At 35.5% G+C, this 12,659-nt stretch overlaps 1 protein-coding gene and 1 non-coding gene across 3 annotated transcripts; both read left to right on the forward strand.

The window, feature by feature from the left end:
- The first annotated feature begins 516 nt into the window (after positions 1-516).
- On the forward strand, positions 517-6,848 carry LOC132177276 (shaggy-related protein kinase kappa). Of its 2 annotated transcripts, none has more exons than XM_059589533.1 (13): positions 517-722; positions 1,886-2,125; positions 2,420-2,512; positions 2,616-2,675; positions 2,770-3,042; positions 3,574-3,648; positions 3,977-4,033; positions 4,115-4,255; positions 4,345-4,395; positions 5,012-5,105; positions 5,978-6,063; positions 6,148-6,250; positions 6,420-6,848. In XM_059589533.1, the coding sequence occupies exons 2-13, from the start codon at positions 1,979-1,981 to the stop codon at positions 6,506-6,508; spliced, it is 1,269 nt and encodes a 422-aa protein (XP_059445516.1). In that variant the 5' UTR covers positions 517-722; positions 1,886-1,978; the 3' UTR covers positions 6,509-6,848. The 2 variants fall into 2 exon arrangements, with proteins under 2 accessions (XP_059445516.1, XP_059445517.1); XM_059589534.1 differs by having other exon boundaries at positions 1,890-2,125.
- A 3,650-nt stretch (positions 6,849-10,498) lies between these two features.
- On the forward strand, positions 10,499-10,599 carry LOC132180141 (U6 spliceosomal RNA). The gene has a single exon (XR_009440036.1). It is a non-coding gene; the product is annotated as a U6 spliceosomal RNA (small nuclear RNA).
- The last annotated feature ends 2,060 nt before the right edge of the window (positions 10,600-12,659 follow it).

Consider the following 12,659-nt stretch of genomic DNA (forward strand, 5'->3'; position numbering starts at 1 on the left):
TCTCACGTGCGAACTCAAATTACCCATCAACAAATAATGCTTAACACGTAAAATATTTAACTAAAATGTGATAAATTGATGAGTCAGGATTCGAACTCGAGCTCATGACCAGACAAGTAAAATCATCATTTATTCAAAAAGCTTAAGTCGATAAAAAAATAATTAATTTAGTTTTGAGGGGCATTTTTGTATTTTTACATGGTATTTTTGTCTTTTCACCTTTTGAGGTAACAAAAATATCCCTCCACTATAACTAACTGGATATTCTACAGTTCAAATGAACTGGAAATGATCCTAATTTCTTGTATGATCTTATTATTTATAACCTCAATATTTAAAAATTGATAAATATTGGTTTTGTAAAGATATAAATTATATAATTTAAAAATAATATAAAGATTTCAGAAAATAATTAATTTCAGTCCAAAAATACGAGTGTATGTACCTTTGTCTTGAGTGGAGAATACAAAGCCAAATAAGGAAGGAGATATATGTATGTGAATGCAGCTTGTCAGAGAAACTGACAGAAAAGTCATTGGAAAGAGCAATCCACTCTCTTCACTGTTACTTCTCACACTCAGAGAAAGAGAGAGAGAGAGAGAGGAAAAAAAAAAACTGAAAAAGAAAAAGAAAAAAATTTATTCAGAATTGGTTCGAAATCCAGAAATCTGAGTAAAATGCACAAGCTCCGATTCGAATTCTGCGCTTCGAGACACTTGCAGGTGAGTTTGTGACAAAACGAAGAGAATTCTCGACGATCTGTTTGGTTCTCGGGAAAATTGAGAATTTTGTGGATTTCTTTGAATATGTTATGGTTTTTGAAAGTTTCATGCTTTTTCTTGGGAAAATTCTTTGTTGATTTTGGTTGTTGTGTGAATTTTTTGTGGCCCCGAAAGATTGGTGCGATTTAGGTCTAGATCTGATTGATTTTGTTTGTTGGATTTGTAAATTTTTTTGGGGGCAATTTGTATGTTTAATTTTGTTTTGAAAATGCTCTTGGTAGATTTTGCAATGAATCTCAGTGTAAAACCGATAGGAATTGAGCCGGTGCTTGTTTGTTTCTTTGCTTTTGGCGTAAATTGGTGATTTGTGGTAATGCAAAATTGTAAGAACAAAGTGGGGATTATTCTTTAAATACTTGTAAATAGGGTATTATATATTAATGTAATTTAATCTGCTAATCGCCAAGCACACGTAAGTAAGTATTTGAGCAAATCAATTTATCGTCTTTCCTTGTTTACTCACTGTTTTAGATATCCATATGCTTCATGCTTAGAGCTGGGCGTGCTGTTGGGGTATATCATTGAGCTGGTGCAGCATTTTGTTTCCATTGCCTGTTAATTCTTTACCCTACTTGGGCATGCTGGTTTAGGAGCTCTGCAATTTTAAAATAGAAAATCAAAGAATGTGTTAAAAATAATTTCTCTGCGGTCGTTTTTGTGTTTTTCTCTTTTGTCATACTTTATAGTGATCATCTTATGTACATTTGGTTCAGAATGATAATGCTATAATTTTCTCTATTCATTCTATGACACTTCTATAATAATGATATCTGTTTACATGCTTACGTGATTGTTGAATACCTTTAAAATCATTGTAAATTTTTCTTTGTTTTTCATCTTGATGCTAGATGGTGAGTCCCTAAATGTTCCTAATAGGTTTTTTATTTTAATCGCATAACCATGTTTTCACTTATCAGGAAAAAAAAAGAAAAAGAAAAAAAGAGCATATTGGTTAGAATTTGTAAATTAGATGAAGTGCTTGATGACAACATTCAATTAGACATTTAAAGCCGTCTAAAATAAACAAGATTACATGTATCTGCTGTGTTTTATATGTTTAATATTAATTTCTGGCTTTAAGATTGTGCAATTAATTCTTTTAGGAAGATAGGTGCTTGGATGGTGTGGGAGGCAGAACTACCAAGTATCACGAGATTAGCACATACTAGCATCTTTAACATTCACCAGGCACATTTATGGCTTCTGCCAGCCTAGGAAATGGTGGAGCGGGCAGTTCCAGGTCTGTTAATGGCTTCAAGGGTTCATCTAGTTCAGTTGATTGGCTGGGGAGAGAGATGCTGGAGATGAGACTGAGGGACAAAGTGGACCATGATGAGGACAGAGTAAGCTTCTACAAATTAGAGTTGTTTATCTTTTGATGTTTAAAAGTCTTTCTGTTCCCTTCTAATTATTGCAAATATCCAATGGTTCGCTTCTATTCTTTTTAAGTATCTACTACATTAGCAGCATGTCGGCTAAGTGGTACTGAAATAGTCTGATGTTTGCAAGGGGACACTGCATGATTGGAAAATGATTGGTTCCTTTCTTCAAGCTATGAAAATGTTTTGAGACCTTTGTATTTAGATATTTATTTTTGCTCTTCCTATCGCTATTCCTTACTGTTTAATCTGTTGCAGGATAGTGAACCAGATGTAATTGATGGTGTTGGTGCTGAAACAGGACATGTAATACGAACCACTATTGGTGGTCGAAATGGTCAATCTAGGCAGGTTGGAAGTAAATCTAATTGTTGAATATGAAAGTTTCATGTGGTGATGTGATCAGTCATTGAGTATCTTACATTTTTCACATGTGTTGTATTTGGGTTGACAGACGGTGAGTTATATTGCAGAACATGTGGTTGGGACTGGTTCTTTTGGTGTTGTTTTCCAAGTAAGTTGTACTGTATTATATTGCTGTTAATCTACGTTCTACTTATTTTGACATTGTTTCACATTTTTGAAATAATTATGTTGTCTTTGTGCAGGCAAAGTGTAGAGAAACTGGAGAGATTGTTGCTATAAAGAAGGTTCTCCAAGACAAGCGTTATAAGAATAGGGAATTGCAGATAATGCAGATGTTGGATCACCCAAATATTGTTGCCCTTAAGCATTATTTCTATTCAACCACAGACAAAGAAGAGCTTTACCTGAATCTTGTACTTGAGTTTGTCCCTGAAACTGTTAACCGTATTGCAAGAAACTATAGCAGGATCAGCCAGCGAATGCCCTTAATATATGTTAAACTTTATACCTACCAGGTTTGTAAGAACTTGTCTGGATTCCGTAGTTCTTTCTCTTTTGGTGTATTTCTTTGATCTTTAACTACATTGATATTTTTTATTTTCAACAATAAAAGTTCTGTTGCATGGATCTTTCCTTCATTATTGAACATATGGGATATGGCAATTATGATTTGAAGGACTTATAAGAGTCATTTCATAGAAAGTATAATCTCTTACAGTGTATGTCTGTATGTGCAATTGGGAGTGGCATCTTTTGGGATGCTTACTAAACATTGCAGCTGATTGATGTTCTGTGCTTATAAAGCTTACCCAGCAGTTTGGGAATAAAATAAGGAAGACGCAAGCCTCAGAATTTCGCAAAAGCCTTTTAGAAGTCTCACCTGTGAGAATTCTTAATGGAGTCTTGCCATTAAAGACTGCAAAAATACTCACAAAAATTATAACAAAGAAAACCGCATATGCTAAAAGCTAATTTTTTATCAGTTTCTCATTTGTTGGGTTTTTGTTGTTGTTGTTTCTAATATTATTTGACTGTTCTGGGTGCAGATCTGCAGGGCACTTGCCTATATACATAATTGTATTGGTATCTGTCACCGTGACATCAAGCCTCAAAACTTACTAGTAAGAGCCTATGTTATGGTTTAAAAGTTTTGTTCTCTCTAAATATTTGATAATCTCATGCCTAAAATTTGATTATTCATAATAAAGTGGAATGCATGCACAATAGAGTTCTTGCTTTTTAACTTGGGCTTTTGATGGCTTTGAACCAGCTTTGAAAAATTAGCTCATAAGAAGATTGTTGTTTGCTATCATCCCAACAATGAATTCCGCTTATATTTTGATAATATAAACTTATGTTGTATTTCTTGATGACTTTGTATACATACATTTCAAGATATTTCTTTTCTTTTCATTGTTCCCGCTTCAATGCTAGTTGTTCATTGCTCAGGTCAATCCCCATACTCATCAGCTGAAACTTTGTGATTTTGGGAGTGCAAAAGTATTGGTAAGTTTTTCATGCCACTCTTGTTATCGATGGCTGTGACTTGTTTATTTGCATGTGCTAAGTCCTGTTGCATTTTATTAGGTGAAAGGAGAACCCAACGTGTCTTACATCTGTTCAAGATATTATCGCGCTCCAGAGCTCATATTTGGTGCCACTGAATACACAACTGCAATAGATATATGGTCTACAGGTTGCGTTATGGCTGAATTACTTCTTGGACAGGTGGGTTGATACTTGAATTTATATGGGTACTTGGACCTGTTTTTTACTGTTGCCTGTCACTAATGTTTTTAATCCAACTTCTCTTTCAGCCTTTGTTTCCTGGTGAAAGTGGCGTTGACCAACTAGTTGAGATCATCAAGGTGAGATTAATTTTATTATTTTTCCAACTGTCTCTGTGAATATACTATATACTATGCACATGTTGGAATTCTGATTCTGGCTTCTCTTCGTTATAAAAATTCCAAACTTGTCAATCAAAAACATAAGGACTTGGTTTTTAACTATTTTTTAGACTTGAGTAATGATACACACTCTCCCATTTCTCCACACCAATTTCCACACTCTCTTAGGTGACTTTTAACCACCATTGGATTAACATCCAATAAAAATCCATTTCAAATCCAATGGTGGTTTTAAAAGCTACCTATGGGAGTTTAGGGAAGTCCAATGTTTTCTGTAGATAAATTTTTGTTTTAACAAAAATAGAGATGATTGATGTTCGCCGATAAAACTCATTTTAGCTAAAGGCTTTTTGCCTTGTGTTTTTGGCAAATGGAAACAAAGGGGTACAATTGCTTTCACCATTATGAAACTATAAAATACACTTTAATTGTTAAAAAAAAGATCCAAATCGCCTGTTTTCCTTATGATACGTCATATATTATTTCTCTTTTTGAAAATTTTTGCAGTCAAGTATTTAGGCATCCCTAAAAAAGTCCTAAATTATTATCTCATGAAATTTAAACTTTTGTGCAGGTTTTGGGAACTCCAACCAGGGAGGAGATAAAGTGCATGAATCCAAATTATACTGAATTTAAGTTTCCACAAATAAAGCCTCATCCATGGCACAAGGAATGCCTCTTTCCTTTTCCTTATTCATAGCATGTTCACAATTTCATCGGTTATTTTTGTTTCTTGGTGCTTTTTTGAGTGGACTGTCTAAGTTGCACAGTTGTTGGAGGATGCTTAAAGTGATTAAAGTGTTAAGATCAGACATAATATATTGGGACTGGACATGGTCTGGGGAGTTGAGGGAGGGCATTTTGTATGACCAAGATCCCACATGTATAATAAGTGCATAGGAAAATTTTACTGGTAGAACAGTTGTGGAAGATGCAGTGTACTTTAAAAGTAAAAAGGAACAAGTGTATAGTGCGATGGGTTGAGACTATTAAGAAGTCTAGGAGGTAGCATAAATGCATAATGGGGCTTGGTCATTGGGGGAGAGAAGCAGGTAGTATATATTTTGTGGGTCATAACATTTACTTCAAATGTTGAATCAGTTTTGCATAAGGCAAGGCTTGCGGTAGCTAGTCTAGAAGCTGGGGAATCCGGAATCTTATGGGTTGTTCTCTTGGAAGTAATTTGATGATTAGTTTTTCATCCAAAAAATAGAAAAATCGGTGATTAGTTTAAGATGGTGTTTGATTTCTTCAGATGTGCATGTTAACCCATATGCGTTATCTGCTTCATTTAATTGATGAACGAGTTTGCTCCCCTTATTTTCTTTTTCTTTTATCAAAATCTGTTCCTTTTCTCGTGCAAAACTTAGTGGAACCTTTCACAGAGTCCTACTGTTTATATTCATGTATATGCGTAAGTAAAGTTTTGTTTTTGTTTTTTTGTATTTTCTTTTTAATTTATAATATGCATCTAGTTAGTAATTAGCATTTACGAACGACGGAGTTTGTTTCTGTGGGACTGACATCATTCTCATCCAACAGGTATTCCAAAAACGTTTGCCCCCAGAAGCAGTGGACCTTGTCTGTAGGTTTTTTCAGTACTCTCCCAATTTGCGATGCACTGCAGTGAGTAAATTTCCATGTTTTTATTTGCCCGTGGCCAGAAGTATTACTCAATCTCACCCCCTTTTTTCTGTTGTGGTACTGCAGTTGGAAGCTTGCATTCACCCTTTCTTTGATGAACTGAGGGACCCAAACAGTCGACTTCCTAATGGCCGCCCTCTTCCTCCTCTGTTTAATTTTAAACCACCGGGTATATACCAAATAAAATAAGCATATCATACCATCATAGTTGCTGGTGCTTTTCTTTGATGTTGTAGTCTACGCTCACATGCATTCTTTAACCTGTTGAGATTATTTCAATTTGGTTTTGCCCTGGCTTCTCATGCCTCCCCATGTTTTTCGTTTATTCTTATCAACAGAGCTCTCGGGCATACCACCTGATATCATCAATAAACTTATTCCAGAACACGCTCGGAAGCAGAACTTGTTTATGGCTTTGCACACTTAATTAGCAACTGTTATGAATCTCTTTTACTTCTGGTTGCCATCCTCACTCCACATTTGGTCTTGTGTTGGCATATGTGAGAGTCCCCTCGCCCTTCCTGTTAATAATCATCTCTTGCGTCCTGTGAGAAAGAGTGTTGCAAAAGGAGTTGGTAGGACAATATAGGAAACCTGAGGCTTTGAGTTTGCTTGCTGAAGGAGGTGCTTTTGAAGTTTTATTCCTAGACCACTATAACTTCATGTATATTTATTGTGACCCCCTATTGCAGGGGATTTTAGTAAGGTTAAAGTATCATCAGCATATATGTATGTGTACCTTATGTTAAAAAGTATTTTTCTTTTTAGCTTCTCATCTCACAAGCTCGTGTCTGTTCCTATAATCTTCCTTTTATGTTAATAGTTGATGATGACAAAGATGAAGATTTGGATATGAAAATTATACTTGTGGTTGGCCATGCAATTTGGGCAGTCCCCACAGAGTGTTGCGGGAGATTGGGATTGGCTGCAATTCACTGACTGAATTGTAGCCAATCCAGGCGGCTAATCAGAGAGGCCCCCCCCATGGGGTCAACTTGTCCGGTAGGTGCTCGGGCAGGTGGACCCTGTTGTGGCTCTCTTTCATTAACTGTTGGGATTGGTTGCAATTCGGGAAGATCAATCAATCCATATTCGGCCGCATGACCCACTTGCCACTTGCCTCAGGCCCTGCAACCCCTTTTTGTGGAACTGCTCAAATGACATGCAATTTGGACAATCGATCTTGAAACCTGTAGCAGTGTAGCTTCTTATAGTTGGGTTTTCCTGTTCTTTGAAGGCATGCAATATGGACAATTGATCCCGAGACCTGTAGCTTCTTATAGTTAGGTTTTCTTGTTCTTTAAAAGCATTGTCCAACGAGGTTTTTTTTTTTTTTTTTTTTTGGGCAAACCACATATTCACTTATTAATGTCAATGGTGATGTTATTTTAAGGGATCATTAATGTCAATGATGGTCAAGTTGTAAAATGAAGTACAAGCTATTTTGATGTGCCAAGCCAAAATTGGAAAAAGGTGAAGCAAGACTTTTCTAGTAACATTGGAAGGTAGACATAGGAACAAATGCAAATAATATATACACAAGTAACAGTTCCAAATTTATACAAGACATGTAAAAATTTGAAGAAAAAAAATACACTAGAATTTAATTTATGCAAAATAAGTCTCTTTTTCTCATACACACAAATGTCTTAACTACCATAGTTAAATAAAACAAGGTAATGTGTAATTATTGTGTAATTTTCTCTAATCATAACTCAAAAGTTACTTCATTCTATTGGTTGCTTCTTTCAAACAACTATAGCAAAGGTAGACTGTAAATTTGCATAGAGTACATTCTAGGGCCACATCGATAAATGGCTTACCACATCCATTACATGGAGAGGAGTACTTAGTCTTTTCAACAATAGTGAGAGGATGCTGATGATTTTCCTCTATGTAAGTTCTTCCAAACTTAATGTACGGATTCTCCCTAATAATGCACCGATGATGAGCAGTGAACTTACATTTTGTACAATAATAAAACCAGTGATTTGAATGATCTCTTTCTTCATCACAAATCAGACAATAATATTCTTCTTAATCATCTTTATGTGTATATGAGAGTTTAAGGAGAGGTGTATCATATTGATATTTAACTACAAGTGGAAGAGTTGCACATCTCATACACATGGTGAACTTGTTGCAATTAGTGCACACGAAGTTCACACCAACTTCACAATAATTACCGCAAGCATTGCAAATTTCGAAAGAACTTGTAGCAAGAAAGAGAGAGTCTTGGTGACCTTTATGTTTAAGGGTTTTCGGAATTAAACAACATTGAACGTCTAACTTATACCATCCACAATCATCACATCTATAGGTGAAGCCATGACGACCACATTTACAAGCATTACACCAGAACAATCCATTCATTGATGGTGCTTGAGAGAGAAGGGTGAGTGAATGTTTGTGAAATAGCCCTCGCTTAATGGTTGAGGGTAGTACTTTAGCACATCTATTGTGAAGAAATAAGTTACATTGGGTACATCTGTAATACGAAGCACTAGATATTATAATTGCATATACGCCTCACAACGCATTTCATCCATGAGCTCTTCATTGCTGAGGATTAAGTTATGTTGTGGACAACTAAAATGTTTGATCTCCTTAGGGTCAACTCTAAATCATTTGCTAGATTGATCCCCTCCACCAAATGAACCAAATGAGATTCATAACCAACATAATTACTAGTCATCGATTCAGTGGTCGGACCATAGCTTTGGTTCTGATATGCACAATACAAGTTGGCAACGTAACCACATTCCCAACAATAGTAAGTTGCATACTCTATATTTACCTTTTTATAACATAGTTCACAGAACATATTATCCTTTTCCTTAACTTGAGAAAGAGAATAGGTGCGAATGAGGGCGTGATCATGTGTCCTCGTTTTGATGGTAAGTGAAAATCAATCGCACTCGCAATGAATCAAGACTCGGCATTCGGTACATAAGTAAGCGATACCCTTGGTTTCCTTCCCACAAGATTCACAAGTGAACTGCATCTTCTTCCGCAAGGGGAGAAGTGTGTTGGTGGCAATCGTCGGCATTAACTCTCCAGTGGGAACCACAAGAACAGAGGGAGCAACCTTGAGAAGAAGGATCCACCGCAATCTTTGAGGCAAAAAGCACAAAATTCATTACCCGTCGACGGCTCTTGGAGAAGAAGAGTGTGCTGTGGGTGCAGGGGGTGGTGTATCACGTGGGATAGTTCACCACACGACTTGTGAAGGAGGAAGGTGCATTTGGGTGTGGAGCATTTATAGGCTTGACCAAATGTTGGTTCCTTGCAAACCGAGCAAGCAACTTCCTTCTTAATTGCCACCATTGTCGAGCTCTTCTACCAACATCAAGTGATGTCGTTTATGTTGGAATTCATGAATATCTATCCTATCGTGGTTTTGCCCACCAAGGTGAGATAATGGGACATTTCCTCCCTTAACAGTTTGCCGCTATTCACTGCTATTGACATTTTTTAAAAAAAATTTATTATTAATTTTTCTATTCAATGTGGAGAGCGGAGAAAAGAGAATTATATAAAAAATAAAGACGACAAAGCTTTCCTAAGAATAGTTGGAATGAGTCAAATAAATGATTTTACCCATCAAACGAACCGATCCTACCAATGAAGACAGTTAAATATGGCAATTACGTTCCATAAACGGAACAAAACCCATAAGGATTACTAACACGACCATAAGTAGTCGGTAGAAGAAACCGAACTTGGCCATCAGTGATTGGAAGAGAGAGGACAAAACTGTCAAAAATAGAAAAAGAGGCCAGTACAAAGAACTAGCTAGAAAAAGAAACACAAAGATTCTTAAGTTTGTAGGTTTGTTGACCATTATTTGAGAGAAAAGAAATGAAGCTCAATCTATTTACCACAACTCACAAATAATGAAGCAAATGATAAACACCTACTGAAACTTGAATTTGGTGATTGACTCACATGTAGCCCGGCTCCTTCAAGTCTTAAGATGATGATGATTTTATGAAGAAAAAAACGTGCTTGAGAAAAAGAGGTCGGGGGGTAGTTGTTATTCCATTCTCACTGCCTTTCCATGGAGAAAGGTGTTGATGAGATATATAGCACATAGTTTCATAGAAGTTGTCTATATTGACTGCACATATATTTTACATACAAAGCATCATGTAAAAGAGTTTTCAAAATCTGTATATTATGTTTTCTTGGCGCAGGAAGAATGTTAGGTCAATATAAAATAACATTTTTATATTATGATTAGTTTGACAATGTTTTAAATGGAAGATTTTAAAATCTCAAATAAAACGAAGACCAAGAAAATCCTATATCATTAAAATATCAAATATAAAATGACTCATCGAAGCTATAGAGGCCCAAATCTGGAATACTTGAGCCCGGCCCAGTTTTAGACGTACACCGGCCCAACTAGTAACTACTCTTTTTAGTTCGGGACATCCGATAAAATTAGAACGATACAGAGAAGATTAGTATGGTGTAACGATAACACGGATAAATCAAGAAATGGTATAATTTTTTTTTTTTTTTTTTTCCCTTCCAAATCAATCAAGGTATATATGGTTCTGGTTTTTGTTTTCTCGATCAAATTTTTCGGTGTTTTGAGAGGTTTCTGTCCAATTTTGAGCTCTGATGGCACTGTCATGCGCTGCAACTCTTCATTGTTTGAAACTCATGGCAAGCAGAGCACTTGTTCGATGAAATGAGTGTGAGAATCTCGAATCTTATTTATACTGAATTAGGTTTGCATTTTATTAGGTGAAAGGAGAACCCAACGTTCTCACATCTGTTCAAGACATTGTCGCGCTCTAGAGCTCATAATTGGTGCCACCGAATACGCAACTGCAAGTCTGCAATAGATCATTTGTTTCAACTACTATGATCTCCTTGTTTTGCTTAGACAACTTATGTGATCACTTTAGTTTTTCAGTTTTTATGAGAAAAATTCATGGAGTTGTCGATAGTCTTAAGCCCTTAGGATGAGAAGGGTTATAGATCAAGATCAAAGCATTCACATCGAGCTTAACAAATGTTTAGCTAAATTTTAGGAAAAATACATGTTTTTCTATTTTAACTACTTACTTTCTTAACTTATCATTTTAACTTATTACTTTTACTATTTCATTTAAATATTATTTCTTTATTTTTTTATTTTTTTATTTTTTTTCAACATCAAGCATTCAAGAAAGATAAAATCATTTTTTAATTAGAGTGAAGAGAATCGACGAATTTTTTATTATATATGATCTACATTGTTGAGCTATAGTGCTCAGCAAATTTGCCGAGCATTGTAGCTTCTCAATAGATGATTGAGTATTTTGTTGAGCCAGATGTGAATGAGAAGTAGCCAAAAGGCTACAAATTGCCCGCTTTTGCCATTCTTAGGGCTAAGAAGAAACAAACAACTTTCGTATTTTGTTTTTCTTTTGAATGGGTAGTATTGTTCCATATCAAAATCCAAAATGCTGCAAAGAAGGGCTGCAATTTACTATAATGTAAAGTACCTTAACTGCAATGTAGCAAAATTTCCGAGGACTTCATTGCAAAATCAGATACAAATATAAGTTCAATCTGATAACCAAACAACTTTTTCTCTTTTGGTTTTTAAAAATTCGAACAAGATTTTAAGAAATAACATTGTAACTCGTAAGCTTCAATCATCATCATCAATGTCGTTGCTCTTTGTGTTACAATACAATCCACTAATAAAGCTGGCTAACTAATGGGGAAATTTTGGCCTAGGGTAGCAACTCTATAGAGAATAGAGTTGCCCCCCCTCGTCTTTCTGGAAACGAAAAAAAAAAAGAAAAGCAGTTGCAAAATTTAAGCTATTAGCAGTGAACCAACAAGATATAAATCAACTGTCCCATGCTTAGGTGGAGGCCTATGCATCTTTTGCAGCCAAGTTCTTTTCCATTTCATTCTACCACAACTATGTTCTTCAGTTTCTTAGTGCATGTATTTTTGCAATTCAAGAGTATGAAACTCAAACTCTAATGCACCTTTCCGCAAAGGCGTGGCCTTGGCAACAGGTTAGTTTAGGAAAAGAGAAATATCAGGAGTACTAAATTTTTTATCAAGCGTGTAGCTTATTTACAGGTACTCCTAACAATAATATTTATCTTTATTAATTGTTTTGATTCACTCCGATGAATATAAAGAACTATCCCCTCAATTTTTCATCAACTAATTCATGTATGAAATATATTTATGCAGATTTGCATGTCATGATACCAAAATTGAGAGCAGAAGCAAGAATTTACTGTACATTGACATTCAGAACTAAAACATGGTAGAGAGGATCATATAGTTAAACATTTAAAAAAAAAGAAAAAAAAGAAAAAGCAGAGGCAGGGATTGAACTGACATTGTTCAACAACATTGAAACAAAAAAACAGATACAAATACCAGAACCTCCAATCTTTTACCATGTTCTTGGAGCTGAGAACAGGGTTGTTGAAGAGAAATTCACCTTCAATTCTTGCCCTTTTCTCCAAAATCAGCAGCAATCTCAGCAGGCTCGGACGATGAGAGGACTTGGGTGCAATCTATAATATCAAGACAGCAATTTTTTTTTTTTT

Source organism: Corylus avellana, chromosome ca4 (assembly GCF_901000735.1).
Source record: "Corylus avellana chromosome ca4, CavTom2PMs-1.0".
In the NCBI taxonomy this organism is placed as follows: domain Eukaryota; kingdom Viridiplantae; phylum Streptophyta; class Magnoliopsida; order Fagales; family Betulaceae; genus Corylus; species Corylus avellana.